Below are 15828 nucleotides of genomic sequence, written 5' to 3' on the forward strand. Positions count from 1 at the left end.
GCAGGAGAAATCCCACAGGATCCACTTTCGGAAAGCCAGCAGGGCTCAAGAAGTACAAGCTGGCTGAGTGAAGACCATTCATCAACAAAACTAACACAGCGTGAGCAGCAGAAGCTAGAGCACTATTCAAAACTATGGTTAAACCCAGAGTATGACAAAATTACAGGAGGGCAACACACTCACTAAGTTACTCTCACTTCTCATCTCAGTTCATTCCTTTGCTAAATCCAATTGGAAACCTACCTGTTGTTTGCAGCATAATGATTAGTGGATGTTTTGTCTATCCCTCCCTCGCTCCCAGCACATCCATGGTACATCTTTAAAACAAAACGTTGTTCTCCTAACACTACAGCAAGGTGTAACATTTTATGTTGGAAGGATACCCCTTCCTTTAGCATCTTATGACTGGCCAATGATCAAAATAAGAGTTAGATCCTAGAAGGGCTGAAATTCAGTAAAAATGAAAGGTTATCCAGAAACCAGAGTAGGAGAGCCTTGTAACAGAGTTCACCGTGTCATTTAAATCATTAAATGTAACTCTGCAGGTTAAATGGAGATTGCATATGCGTAGTACAAAATAAAAGCAGGTCACCTTCCACTGAGCTACTAAGGTGTCACAGATGCCATAATTTGTTTGCATCTCTTCAATATAAATGATTGAGTTTGTCTGTCTATTCTCTAGCAAGATTAACATTTCACAACTGCTTTTAAAAATTCCCACCGATAGCAGTTCACTATAACACTGCAATGTAAAGGCAAGCAATTTCTGAGAGCAGGTTATATTTATTCTCAAATAAATACAACTTTTATCCTCAGGCTAATCTTCACGGAACAAACCAACATATTAGCCCCCCTTCCAGTTTGGCTGTTAGTCTCATCCTGTATTAGACAGAGAGGTAAACAAGGCTGTTTCACAGAGCATCAAACATACAATCAGCACTAGCTGGTATGAATAATAACAGAAAGAAGCTTATAATTTTGATGATAACATACAAAGAGGACTCGAATTTGCTTTCCCCTACAAAAGTTATATTTGCTTCCAAGTACAAAGCACTGGGATTTGCTACTTAGAAACCAGGCCAAGTCAATACTGAGGCATATATGGGGTGCGTGACATGATGCAATATAATACCGTGTGACACTATTCTGACTCCACGCTGTGGGCTCCATCCTGCCTTGTGGAAGAGAAACAAGGGCTGGACAGAGAACAATAACTGCATTTTAAAACATACGTCTTCACGTTGGTCAACAGTCTCCTTCCTCTCACATTGCTCAAGTTATCATACTAACCAAAGTAACATAGGGCTTCATCTCCCACGCTTGTATGTTTGTGTTGTCTATTATTATAGGAGACACTCTCTTTTCAAATGCTTCTTTAGCTGAAAGACACACATGTACAAAAATGTGATACAGTTAACTTCTTGGTAATAGACATATAACATTTTCAACTAATTCTCTAAATTCGTATTATTATTTTTTTAAATAGATAACCTCTAATGATTAGCCAGTGTATAAAGAACTCTTGCCATAGCTTGATCTTTCTGTTCCAAGGGTTTTTTATCTTAGAAATCCCCCACCCTCGCATGAAAAGCTACAGAGGTATGGCATTATACTTCTGAATTAACATATGTATGATAATCAAGGAATGAAAATGCAGATGTAAAATGTACCAAGATGACTAATCAGTAAATTAAACTAAAAAAAAACTACATGATCACCTTAAAGTGGACTTCTTTGTTGCATACAAAATTCTTGGCTTTTTAACAGTCTTAAGATTAGTCCACTCTGTAAACGGCATAAAATATGAAAAAATCAAAAGAATTATTGTAATTTTTAAGTACACAGTAATAAAAAAAAAAGTTTAGAATCACTACCTTTGAGATATAGCATCGTGTTTCTATAGCTATGTTACAAAGAATCTGTACTATCAAAGTTGTCATCGAATCACTTATTAACTCTTTTTTTCTGCAGGATAAAAATTCGACAGCAGGAAAATTGAAATTGAGCAAATAAAAGCTTAAAAATTGCTGTTTCGTGAAGAGTCTAGTGGAAACCAACATCAAAAAAACACACTGATTACAGTAAAAACATCATCATCATTTCTTCTGTGTTGTTCTTACAATTCCTACAATCTTTGTCTTAAATTTGTCAACAATCACAACTCTCTTGTTGAAGAGAAAAAAAAAAGAGAGCATGAAAACTCTGTGTAGGTGTTATTTGTATCAGCATCCTTATTATTTACTGCATACACACCTGCAATTGTTCATCTTAATCTCAGAAGAAGCAATCTTGGGAGATGGTAAAGATTAGCACTCCAAAAACAGGACAGTGCCCAAAATACATACCATGAGAGAATCTGGGAGAAAAACAATCCTTTGACACAAATACAGGCATTTTTGTGTGTAAAACACACCATGCATAGGTCACTCCCCAGTTTGTGCTCATACCCTTTCTCCACTTACTAAAAACAATTCTAAAATGGGATGAATACTCATCCTGTGGCACAAGCATTACAGGACAGGCAGCTTTTCAGAGAGCACCCAAACACTGAGCTGTAAATAAGCAAGGAAACGCCTGCTTCGTTCCTCACCTCGTTTCCTGTTCCAGTCATGGGCTTCCCCCAAGCAACTGGCATCATAGTGGTACTGTCCATTTTTGTAGAAGTAATCATCAGTACTAAGAATGATCCCACCTGGATTATCCTCAAGCAAAGCCCTGCAGGAGATCAAGAGGTAAACAGTGGTTCTCCCTTTACCTCCTCACCCAACAGACTCGCTCCCATGCAGGCAGGCAGACTCTTGCACAAATAAAACCCCAAAGGCAGGGCTCATTACCAGGAACAGAAGGAGCAACTCCACATGTGGGAAGAGTAACCCTTGGGGCAAAGATGATCTATAATCATTTCCCCTCCTTTCTCCAAAGGTTGGAGATGTCTGTACCCCTGTTGTAGGGGAAACAGCTGCTAGAGGCTACCTGAAAGCCTCATTTCAAGAAATCAGAACTGTTTCTCCATCTATATCTAGTGACATACTTCAGCACTGACAGACACGTATATGGTCTTCATTGCACCAGATGTTTCAGACGCCAGGCACGGAAGCCTCAACACAATCAAAGCTTTGGGGAGTTAGGGAAAACAAAACAAAACAATATAAACCAAGGGTTTGATCTGGTCAGTTCAACACACGCTGCTTGCACAAATTCTCTTAAAAGAATTCCCACCACGGAAAGGAAATTTCTACCTTTACAGACTCGGTACGTTTCCATTTGCTTAACTGGAAGGAAACACCTGAAACAGAGACACTGGAAGAACATGGTAGAGCTAAATGGTACTGTGCTACTCCTCTGCTGGCATTAACTCCACTCCAGCCCTTAGGCCTGTGGCAGAAGTTAGAGCCAATCCTCTTATTTCAGTGTGCACTAGAGCTGCTGCAGGCAACTCAGCAACTGTTACTACACATGATGTTGCCTGTACCATATGATTGCCCGTCAGGGTTTATGCATTTACAGCTATTTACACACGTCAGAAAATTGTCTCTGCCTCCACTAAATCCCATGAAACAATTAAGCAATTTCTTTTACAAGCTCACAATATAGATGTTCTACCTTGCCAAAAATGATTTTCCTGATCCTGGAACACCTCTGAGAAGAACAAGTACTTGACCTATAAGGTGCATCTTTTTTCTCATCATGTGACAAACGGGTGGCTGCTGTGCTTGCGAGTGGTTCAATTTTGAGTTTCTATCTTGATTTCCCCATACCTTCAAGGAAGCATTGCTATCCCAGGCATTGGAAACCACAGGAGAGGAAAAATAAAGTCCTTTCATTTCAAAAGTCTTATAGTCTGAAAAAGGTCTCCACTGGCCCGGACTAGCAGCCACAGGAGTTACAAAGCTGTGACTTCCACTGGACGGATAAAACTGGGGAGCCAAGGGATTCCAATGCTGCTGAGGTTGAGATGGCGGTGCAGAAAAATTGACATCATGTCCCTGCTGAGATTGCTGAAAATCTGCAAATTCTGGTGTTTTGAAATTGGATTTTTCAAGAGAGACATTCACCTCCGGCAGAAAAGAGCTCTGGCTGCTGCTGCTGCAGGCATCCATTTCCAATCTGTGCTGTTCCAGGCATGCGGAGTTAGGATTTTCAGGGACAGCCATTACCTGTTCCACAGGTTTCTGGAAGGCCCCACCAGAAGCCACGGTCACATTTTCAGGGTCTGACACAGTATTTTGTATCTGATGGGAATTCCCACACGGCACGTCTCCACTGCATTGCTTATAGGTTTCTGGAGCTACATCCGGCATTTCTGACAAACCAGGATCTCCCAGCGCCTGTGCAAAAGGGTCCAGTTCAGCTGGAGAACTAACGCCTGTGTGGATGCTCAGCTCACTCATAGGCACAGGTGGCTGAGAACAGCCCAAGTTTTCGAAACTCTCATTATTCATCTCCACTTCCTGTGGAAACAGGGCATTGCAACCAGCATCAGGTTTTTCCCACTCAGAAAAATCAATAAATGCACTAAAATTGTCCTGGCCCACAGCATGTTCATGTATGATTTGGTCGTCTGCAGAATCAGGCAATTCATCTCCAAAGCTGTACCTCACAAAAGCATTCTCTATTAAGGAATCCAGTTCCTCAGTCAGCTGCATATCATGTGCTAGGACCTCTTCTCTTCCTTCAGAACTATTTTCTTGTGCAGTACTTTCCTTCACTCTTTCATTTGTATCAGATCTCTGCTGATTCACAAGAGCTACTGATGATACAACTGGGTCAAAACTTGCGATTTTTGAAGATGCTACTCCTTTTGCATGGGTGGACAGTTCAAGCAGATAATCCATAGCACTTTCTACTGTTGAAGAAGGTAAAGAGAAAAAAAAATGGTCAACTGAAGCAATACAGGCCGATATAAATATAATTCTTACATCAAGAAGCATTTAAAAAACTAAAAAGAATGTTAAGCACCTTACCAACCTACATTTTTAACAACCTCCCACAAACCACTTGAGCTGTTTCTCATTAGAGATAAAGACAAAACTGAACACAGACTTATTGCAAAACAGTAACCTAGTAAACACAAAAAAAAAACTGAAGAAATATTAAGCTTAACTAGGAAAAAATGAAACAAAACAAAAGAGAGATCTGGATGTTTTAAGCAGATGCTTCTTTCTAAGCTGTATCATACAGAGGAAATCATGTGAAATTAACTGAAAGACATGTCAGTTAAAAACAGGATTAAAGAGATAAAAATATAAAAAATACTTTCATTATGACTAGGTCAAATTAGTCTCATAGCGTCTAGTGTCGTAAGCAACAGCCTTCAAAAAAGTCTGCATTAATTCTTTGTAGAGACACTATACAAAGTATAGGTTGCCTCTGGTCTGTCTGAACAGACTGAAAACCTGGAACATGCAGCATTTGAGACGTGAAACGAAGTTTCTGTCTTTCTGAAGGAAAATTCAGAAAAAAAAATGCAAGCTCTTTGAAGTAAAACTCCCTTTGCACACAGAGATCTATGCTCTTTCAATTTAAATCCACCATGTCTACTACACAAGGCTAGCTATTATCACCTATGTGAAGACAGTGACTATCTCTCAAATATTCTTCATTTTTAAAACGACAACACAGTAACAAACTTGGACACATTTCCACAACCCAAAGTAAAAAACATGCATGCTAAAGTTACAATAGGACACCCCTCGATAGGTAGGCAGATATCCACTGAATTCTCCAATAAAGTTCTAGATAAAGCTATTACTTTGCCAAAGGTAAATCTTATACATAAATGAAGAGACCACTAGGAGTGGGTAAGTAATTTGGCACACTGTAGGGGCAGACACACAGCTCAGCCAAGGCTGCATAGCATTTATCCAGCAAAAACTAACCCTCAGTGGAAATGACAAGAAGATGTGAAAAACAAAGTTAAAACAAAAGAACAAGCCAAACATTTCAGCTAAAGCTGCCAGGCCCATACATTGCGTGGCGCTGCCTTAAGAAGCTGTGATGTAGAATTTAGTACACTCTTCCAGCAGAAAGTTTCTGCATCTAATTGATGTAGCACAGAAAGCGGCTGGAAAAACTGGACTCTGTCCCTCACTCTGCCCCTGCCTGCCCGGTGTCACAGGATAAGCCATGGGAACCGGGTCTGCTCTGCCAGGGCACCCCGTAGTGCCACTCACCACCTCACCGCGACGTCCCCCAGCTGGGCAATCCTGCCTGGCAAGAGGTAGGGGATTTCAAAACACTGACTCACCGACTCGTTAAAAGCTACACTGCCAAATACACTTGCAGCTCCCACGCCGAGCTGGAGTTGCCCGATTTAAGAGCTATTTGTGCAACAAAACTGTAAGGCCAACTGTGTTTTGTTTACCTTTAAAATCACATTCAGACAAAACCATATAAACCACACTAGGATCCAGATCGGAAAACATTTCTGACATGCTGTTGAAGAGCTCTTCCTTATTGACACTGTACATTGCTTGTGGTATTGAAAGTCTGGGGTTCCCATGAAGTGACATGGCAAAAGCAGTCCTGTCGAAATTCCCACTTTTCCGAGAAGGACTCCCACCAGTTTTCCTTTTCCGTGGCATCTTCTTTTCCAAAAATCAGCTTCTTTTTGTTTTTGTTTGTTGGCTGGAGTTTGACAGTACCAAGCTTAGAAATCAAAATAAACCCGTCCTAGCCAGGAAGGGCACATCACAAGTGGGAGACCTAGAAGGAAGAGAATGGACAAACTTTTACCAGACACATAGGCCACTTTTCCACACATCTCTTCTTTAGATAATGAAAAGATCCTGAACAACCCACTGGTATCCAGAAAAGCACTTTGCAGGAGCTGGCTTTCTTCTTGAATGATTGGCCGCAAAATAGCAGTCTTCTTTTCCACCTAATTTGATAATCACTTTATTATTGGAAAGTAAAAGAGTTCAAAAAGTCCAGAAAAGTGGGGGAAAAAAAGCAAACACACAAACCACTCACATTCTGTTAAAAATTCAGACCCTTTGCTCCGCTTACAAAAGTACCGGAAAATATAACAAACATCTCCAAGTCATCTATAAGTCTTCCAAAACAAGTCCTTTTTTATATTGTTATTATTATCATTGGTATTTCTAGAAGTAAACAATGGAAATTGGTCAGTGTTCAAACACTGGCAGATTGCCCAGCTGGCCTGGGCTCACTGTGGGAGATGCTCCAAACCCGCCTAGACACAGTTCTCCAGCTGACCCTGCTTTGAGTGGCAGGCTGGATCTCCAGAAGCATCTCCCAGCCTCAACAGTTCTGTGATTCTGGAGGTTCTGCCCTCCTCCTCCCCCACTTCTCCCATAGAAGCTTTTAATACCCTTAGTTTAAAGCATCATGGCATCTGGAACCACTGTAGTTATTACATGACTTCTGCATAGAAAACGAAAGCAATTATTCCCTGAAGTATATTCAAACAGCATGATTCCATTTTTTTTTCTTCCTATTAAACGATGCCAGAGCTCTGATATGTTCTCGTGAAACTCCTCTTATTAAAACCATTACTAAGTTTTCACAAAGACCCATTCAGGAGATCAACGAACCTCGGGCAGTGTGAAAACCTGCCGTCCAAATTCCAGGAAAGCCTCTCTGCCTGATGGCCATTCCCGAGCAGAACATAAACAACTGTTCCATATAAAGTTCACTGTGCCAGAGATGGACACTTGAGCATGAACAGGGAAAGCCAGGGCAGCGCCGGGCAGCCCTTCCTCCCCGGATCTGCGGCACAAACGGCAACGCCAGGTCCACGTGGGATGCTGACAGTGCCTCTCCACCGCTCTTGAGCAACCTATTCCAAGAGCCATGAGAAATATCATTTACAAAGAGGGGGCCTCCTACACTCCCAAGTTGTGGATTTTTTTTTTAATAGGAAAAACAGACAACCTAGGATCTCAGGAGTTTCCACCATACGTGGTTTGACCTTAGGTAGATGAGACGGATGTCAAACAATGAAGACGTTAGAGAGAACAAAATACACGAGAGAAGGAAAACAACACACAGGAAGAGACAGACTTCCAAAAACGAAGGGGAGACAACAGTGGAAGTTGCTAGCCAGCCAGTCAGAATGACTTGGGACAACCAGAACTATATTTTTAATTATATTTTTTTTAGCCATTCTTCAGTTATTGAATGAACATCAGCATGTTTTCTTGTGGAACAGCAGGCCAGGAAGCTGCTGTTCCACAAGCCACGTTGTCTTTACTGTCACAAAAATTAAACAAAAAATACAAAAAAAAAAAAAATTACAGTACGTCATGAATTTCAAACTCGTACTCCTGTTTGACTCACCCTTCAGCCTATAAAACAGGTTGAGACATTCCCTAGAGTAAAATGTTTCAGAGCTTAAAAATGTGATTCTGTGATTCACTACAACAGGTTCAGTGAGAAAGGAAAGCTCCTGCAAGGGAGGAGCTATTCACACACCTTGATGTTACTAAACAGCTAGAGAATTTTAACCAAAATACTCCTAGTGCTGTTAACACTTCAATCCAAATCCCCGGTAATAAATCAGTCCCATAAGGAACCGCTGCTAAGAGACATTCTCTTTAGCCACATCTTCTAATAACTGATTTGCTTTCTTCACTATTTTCCTTATCCAGGTACTGCACACCCGATTACATACTAAGACAAATAATAAACTAACAAATTCACATACTTACGTCTGCCTGAATCCAGACCAATAAATTACATTGTGTTACCTCAGTATTAATGAGGCCTAAACTGTTTATTGGAATTAATCACATACTCGCTATCACTTTCCTTATCATCATATGTCATTCCAACTCCACCTACACTTTACTTCCCTCACTGTTTTAACATGCTTCAAGTATTGTGTTTTATAGAAAAAGATTCTACCTATATTGCAATGTTCACAGTTCTTGTTTTCAAGCTCAGCTTCTGCTGAAGTGGTCTTGAGACCTAAAAATCCAGTAAATTCATTACTACAAATCTTCAATATTATTACAGAGGAAGAAATAAGAAAAATACAACAGAAAAATCATAGTAAAAAGGTAAAGGTTTTAAATTTATTCTTGTCAGTCCTATATTTATTAACCTTTTATCAAATATGTGACTGAGAAAAAGGTTGAAATAAACATGGAGATTTAGATCAAAAAGGAATTTAAGAAATAAATCCATATCTGTGTTTCCTCCATGCTTTACCTAAAATATTACCTCTGCTTTTCCAAAAGCAACTTTTCCTTCTACAGATTAAGAAATTCTTCAACACTTGTGTTATCTCTTTTCTCCTTAGTTCAGAAAACAAAACTCAAAAATTAAATTCAAATTTATTTTACTACAGAGCATTCTTTGTTCCGAGTTTACCGAAGCCTTCTTTACCCCAATTTTATCAATTAGTTTAGTTTAGAAGTCTTCCTTTATTTTCTCAGGAGCCATTTCTGAAATGAAGTTTGCTTTGTCCTCTAATAAAAGAGCAGGTATCAAAATAAAAATGTGTTTTGTTTTTTTTAATTTTGAGTGGAAAAAAAAAAGTTCTTCTTTGACTGATTACCTGGATAATTCTGAAAATACTCCTAGATTCTAAAATGAAATTGTAGTCTATAAAGGAGCCAGAATTAAACAATTCAGCATAGACTTAGCAGGCAGAAAAGATACTTGTCACCTCAAAATTTGCACATGCTCTTAATGATTTATAGAAATTTTGCCAAGACTTTAAAGGTTGTACAAGGGTTGATTTATGCTTTCACCTAATACATCTGGATGAAGTGCAAGTCACAAAGCTGTGACTTAATAACATTATAGGCCATCATTATGCATGACTTCTTTTCAAATAAGGTATTTCCATGACCACTACTGCAGAGGTATTTTGACAGATGCTGCTTTGTTTACCATCATATTGTCACTGCAATTCCTGGGCAAATTCCTTGGAAATACCTCTGTAGATATTACCAAGCATAATGAAAGTATAAAGAAATAGAAGTATGTGACGACATAAAGCACAATGTATTGTTACCATAAGCTCATTTTTATTATTTAAGAGATCATGCTAATATATTCATATATACTTTTAAGAGCATGTCCTGAACTTTAAAAAGAACATTAACTATGGACTTATATTTTTAGATATTCAGATTTCTCTTTTGGAAAATTAATTTATTTAGAAAACAAATAATCTGCAACAATCTAGGAGTCAAAGCTGCTTCAATCATCAATCTTGCAAGGTTTGTAGTTTCATTTGTAGTTTCTAAACAATAAAATATAGAGCAGTGTGGGGCTAGCCACGAATGAGACTTTTTTTCCCCAACATTAAAAAGGGAGTCGCAATATCATAATGATTTAGAAGAGCAAGGCTAGACTGAACACACTGAAATGAAATCTAGACAGTTAGCCAGAGGCTGCAAAATCCTCGGATGTTCACTACTCCATTCTGAGTATCACTGTTCTACACACAGTCAATTAAAGCAAATAGCTGTTTCATTTCAGCACTGATGAAAAGAATACTCCTGTGGCACTCTCAACCTCACCTTTAAAAAAATACAACTAAAAATTAACAGAGAAATCACAAGCATCTCTCTGGTCTTCTTCAAAACTACACATGTCCTAATGCTAAGGATCTTTGGCTACCAAAAGTAAGCATAGGTACAAAAATTTACCTGCATGAAAATTACCTCTTTATCAAGTAATCTGAAGAAGTAAAGAGATATTGAGAGACTGGCATCCTCCATAAAATGACTTCCACGTTTTAGCATCCTAGAAAAGAGAAAGCAGAAGATTATCAGCTCACGAGGATTTAACATCAGCAAACTTTCTAGGTAGCCAGAATTTAGTTTTACATGTAGATTATGAGTTCAAGATATTTTTTTCAGCACTGCTACCCATAAGGAGTTGGATGGACGAAGCACAGTAGTTTTAAGATTTTATCTAGAAAAAAAAATGAAATGGAATCTTTCTTTGACACATAAACTAAAGAATTAAAAACAATTAAGATCATCTAAACAAAAATCTAAGAACTCCCCATAGCCCTCCAAAACACATCAATGTCATTATGATAACTTTTTACTGAAACATATAAACATATGCTAAGCACTCTTCAAGATTTGCTAAAAATATTCAGGTCATGATCAAGTTCACACGACATATAAGTCACCAAAATCCAACATTGACCTAATGCAAGTTTCCAGAAATATGACCAAAGTTGCCTGATTTATATATATTTTTTAATTTCTTTGAGCAATTTATAGGAGGTAACTGCATACATATAACAGATTATTTTTAGCCATTTTTTGAATTTCAAACTACATAAAATATTTATCATGTAATGGTTGGCTTTAGAAACACACTGACATTTTGGAGGCTGAAAAAAGTCTGTACTTGTTATTCAAATCAAATAATAATGATATAGAACTTACATTTTGAGCTTCAATGAGTTGCTCTGCAGTGGGTCCCCTTTCATCTTTTAAAATCCAGCACTGATGGCACATTTCATAAAGATTTTGCAGTTAAAAAATACAATACACTCTTCTGTCAGGAAACCATACTGTCCAACATATAAATTAGATGTCAATAGATGCGGGTGCCCCCTCCTGACAAAGAAATTAACAGAACAGGAAACAAAATGGATAGTTTGTTCACGGACTATGTAATTTTAGGAAAAGTTTTAACACTGAGCTATACACATACATTTTAAATAGACTAAGAACACTTAACAAATTACCAGTGTGCCAAGTTGCACTCCGGTCTAAGTTTTGCTAAGGATATCTACTTGATTTAAGCTATGAATTTCTCTTATATCAAGCAAAGAAACAACATAAGTAAAATAGAATGAAGTGGTAATAAATATAAGTTTCCTCACTTGTCCTTTCACTTTGCTCCTTGTTGCAATTCTTAACCATCTTGACAATGTTCTCATATCCATGCTGGTCACAAAAAGATTCATTCCATCATACGGGGAGGAGAAGAAATCCTGGAACATTAAATGTATTACTTATTGATAAATCATTAATTTTTAATGTTCTAATTATTCTAGAAAAGTGCACTTCTCTTCCTTAAAGCAGCTGAAAAGTCCTAAACTACTGTGTCCACATTGGAGAGAAGTTAGAGATCCACTGCAAGCCAGACTCCATTCCAGTGTAATGGAATTTTAACCTAGAGCTCAGCATCCTAATAACAGACTGACGCTTTCAAATAAACTCAAATCAATTAAAAAGAAAAAAAAAAAAAAAAAAAACCCAAGATAACAGCCATACAAGAAACTGGAATTTAAACTAATACTCTGACATGCTCCTAAAGCGGCTCGCCAGGGGCACAGTTTCTTTAAAGGAATCCCCATCTCCAGTGTTGCATCTCATCACACTGCAATGCTCCGAAGCATAAATAAAGGTGATCAAAAATGCAGAGTGCTTAATGCAGGCAGGAACTTCCCAAAGAGGATGTGAATCTACGAACTGAAGGGCAGGCGGCCGCAGAGAACTCTGCTCGCCCCACTCCCAAACACGGGGCTTCCCCAGGCTGCCCCGAAGCAGGAAGAGCCACGTAGCAATTTTAATGTTGTCACTCTGAAGTATAAACTCAGTCCAAAGGCTATTTCCAGATTTGCTCCCCGGGTCTTGCAAGTCTTACAAATGGAGCAAAACAAGCAGGTATTTAAGTAGAAGCACACACATAGCAGCAGCTAATAAAACCGACCCGAGGCCCAGCCACAGTGTCATCCAGCTCCAGTCACACAACAAGGCTTGCACTTGGTTCAAGCCCCTGCTCTAAAAACCACAGCTGAAGAAAGGAAGAAGAAAAATGAAATGTCTGCCAGCAGAGTTTTTCAAAGTAAGCCTAAGAGCAGCAGTGGCAGCAGCGTGGGTCCCTTTTGCATTCTTCCATTTCTGTTTGCAGTAGTAAAAGCAGAGGTTACTTATACAATTACTTATTTAGTGTGAAAACTTATACCCAGCCAGAGACAAAACACTTTTTAAAAACACCCTAAGTGGCTTCTCTGCTCTTCTCCCAGTCCGTGTTACTTTCACTGATTGTTCATAGGGCTTTTACTATTTCAACAGTTTTAACTAAGGCTCTACTTTTTTTTTTTTTTTAATTTTTAATGCAATTATTTTACAGTGCAAGACACTGACTCATTCCAATACACTTGCTTTATGATATCCGTTCTGTTTGGAGTTTTTCTCTTGCTCCAACTTTTGGGGGGTTTTTTTAGCTTTGTACATAGCCTGTACCAGAGATGGATTCTTTGTGATAACAGAAAAAAATATATATATGCTTTGAGTAGGAAACAAACGCTTTGTACATGAACTACAAAGCCAAGAGTGCACAACCAGTGCAAACAGGTCTGCAGCAGGACATTAGGAAGTCAATGCGACTAGAAGAGCTGCTCCACCTAAACAAACCGGCTGCCTCCTGCTTTCCTCCTAGCCCATCAGGCCGCCGATCTGCAGCCTCCAGAACCCCAAGGCCACCCGTGCTTAACACGTCCAAGCTCCCACCCTTGCACGCAGCGAAAGGGAAGGTGTCTGCAGTCCTTGGGGAGGCATTTAGCAAGTTACGGGAGGATCAGAGATGTGTGGTGGCAATACCTAAGGGGTAAGGACAGTCCATAGAAACCTATCCAGCTCTCTAAAAAGCTAGTGGTGAGTGCTCAGCTATACATCTAGTTCCACCTAAAGAAATCCAGCAATGGGAGCAAGCAGAGCAAAAGAGGAGCTCAAGAGCAGCAGCTCTTAACAAGCAGAGCCTGTGGCCGGTGAATGTGCTACCAGTCGCTGGGTGTACTCTGCCCTTCCACATCCTTCCTCCCTGTTTTAATCCTGTTATGTTTAGGTGGAGAAGCTTGCTTTGTCTAAAAAAACAAAAACAAGAGGGCCCAGTATCTGCAGTATGTTTTTCCAGCGTTAGAGGAGCCATGAGACCTAGGCACACAGCTAGCAGGGCTTCTGCTCTGTGACTGGGGTCTGGTTCAAGCTCTGCTACATATGAAGCCTTCTCCGCTCCAGCTTTCTCTTGTGCCTGCTACACAGAATGATTCAAAACCAACACTGTCCAGACAGCTTTCTGCTGTAGACTCATTTCCTACCTGGAGGTCTGTTTCAAGTCCTTCAGAAGTCTTTTATGCAAAGAGGGCTGCAATCTGGTGATGCCCACCTGCCTTATCTTTCAATGACCAGTCTCTCCTAATTCCCAGGTCTGGTAACCCCAGATAAAGACTTGTTGCACACTAGGACAAAGTTGAAGCACAAGAAACCTTTAGACATTAGCACAGACTCAAATACAGAAACAGAAGGAAGACATATTCAGGTTTGCAGGAAGCTAGAACAAGTCACGAGTGAGAAGAAAACGGCCGCCTAGAGCATCAAAGCACAATGTGTGCTGGAATGTAAACCCGTTCTGTTCACCAAGGTGGTATCTAGCTATCAGCGACCTCAGAACAGCAGGAGACACAACAGAGAGCCAAGGACCCAGGTTGGAAAAGGACATAAAACAGTTTGTCCTGATAGTCCAAACACACAACACTACTCTGAAGTAATTTCTTAAACAAAAATATGCAACAGTGAAACCTAATACATCTACCACTTTACATTAATGTACCAATGCAACTTAAAGAAACAAACCAAAAAACAAACAAAACAAGAACGCAGCCACACTGGGGAAGCAAAACAGGAGTGATAGCTTATTCATGTAGAGAGGCCCCAAAATAATTCTGAAAAAAAAAAAAAATCCACTTGATCAGATTCTAGGCTGGAAAATGTGTCTAACGCTCCTTAATGTGTTTAAACTCACTCTCATTTCCGAGGTCCCTAGCCTAGCCAGTTAAAAAATGAATACGTGGAAAAAAATGCATGCAAATTACAAGTAGATGATCTCATCCAGACTCAGGTACATCAATGAAAAAGGGCACTGCCTCCAAACTACTGCAAACACATACTTGATAAAGACTTGATAAAGACTTAATCCTATCAAGCTACCTCTGCACATGAGTTTACCCGACATGATTGAAAAGAAAGAAAAAAAATCAGCCAGGTCAACTCAAAAAGCTGTAAATGGTGGTTTGGACGAAGATTTTTTGAGATGGAACACGGATGAGCTACACAAACCATGTTGCTGGTAGATCAAATCCCCAGCAGAGTCTTGAGAAGAAACAGATGGTGAATTTGACCTCTCCCTCAAACACAGCTGGATTCAGGAGAAAACGTGGCCTTATTTAATTGAGAGGATGCATGTAACTGAATATTGTAGCAAGGCCTACTTGCTTGGACAAAGGCAGCAAGTTTCTACAACTCAGGACTAATAATTTAGGTTTTTTTACCAGGTTAAGTTTATTTACACACAGAAGTCTATTTAAAATAGGAATACGGCTGATTATTTCAGCCACCTAGAACAGACTCCAGACCAGTGCACAGGCAGCAGTCAAAGCTAACTGACTGACCCACCTCGTAAGGACAATAATCCTACATCCCAACCTTAACATCTTCCTGCAGGCACCCAAGGCAACATAATTCCCTTCCGTAAACTGGACAAGATCATAGCTCATGATCCACCCACACCACACAGTGGAACAGCTGTAAATATGCCACAGACGTGCCCTAAAGCCGTGCCAAGGCTAACATTTTTGTCACTACGCTGTAACACAACGCACTGGCTTTTCTCCCACATCAGTGCCTTCCTTAGGTGAAAGACACTGGATAACACAGTGGAGGGTGACTCCTGCAGCTCCCAAGCCTCGGGACTCAGCACAGGACACACGCTAACCTGCCCTAGCGAGGGTGACTACACCCCTAGCACACCAGGAACACTATTTCAGGTACGGCAGAGATGGTGACTACACCCCTAGCACACCGGGAACACTATTTCAGGTAC

The 15828-nt window shown here is 39.8% G+C and overlaps 1 protein-coding gene across 5 annotated transcripts in view; it reads right to left on the reverse strand.

Moving 5' to 3' along the window:
* The window catches only part of N4BP2 (NEDD4 binding protein 2), a 32646-nt gene extending 20724 nt beyond the window's left edge, over positions 1–11922 (reverse strand). For 2 of the 5 annotated variants that reach the window (XM_026037548.1, XM_026037545.1), the window contains exons 1-7: positions 11825–11922; positions 11382–11555; positions 10641–10722; positions 6365–6705; positions 3604–4846; positions 2591–2715; positions 1291–1379 (exon numbers count right to left, since the gene is read on the reverse strand). In XM_026037548.1, the coding sequence (XP_025893333.1) occupies positions 1291–1379; positions 2591–2715; positions 3604–4846; positions 6365–6584 (1677 nt within the window). In that variant the 5' untranslated portion in view covers positions 6585–6705; positions 10641–10722; positions 11382–11555; positions 11825–11922. Of the gene's footprint in view, positions 1–1290; positions 1380–2590; positions 2716–3603; positions 4847–6364; positions 6706–8868; positions 8928–10625; positions 10723–11381; positions 11556–11824 lie in introns of those variants that run through there. The other 3 variants (XM_026037549.1, XM_026037546.1, XM_026037547.1) reach the window with 3 other exon arrangements.
* Positions 11923–15828: the final 3906 nt, after the last annotated feature.

The sequence above is a fragment of the Nothoprocta perdicaria genome, unplaced genomic scaffold (genome assembly GCF_003342845.1).
Source record: "Nothoprocta perdicaria isolate Ctin4 unplaced genomic scaffold, notPer1 scaffold_2, whole genome shotgun sequence".
Classification (NCBI taxonomy): Eukaryota; Metazoa; Chordata; class Aves; order Tinamiformes; family Tinamidae; genus Nothoprocta; species Nothoprocta perdicaria.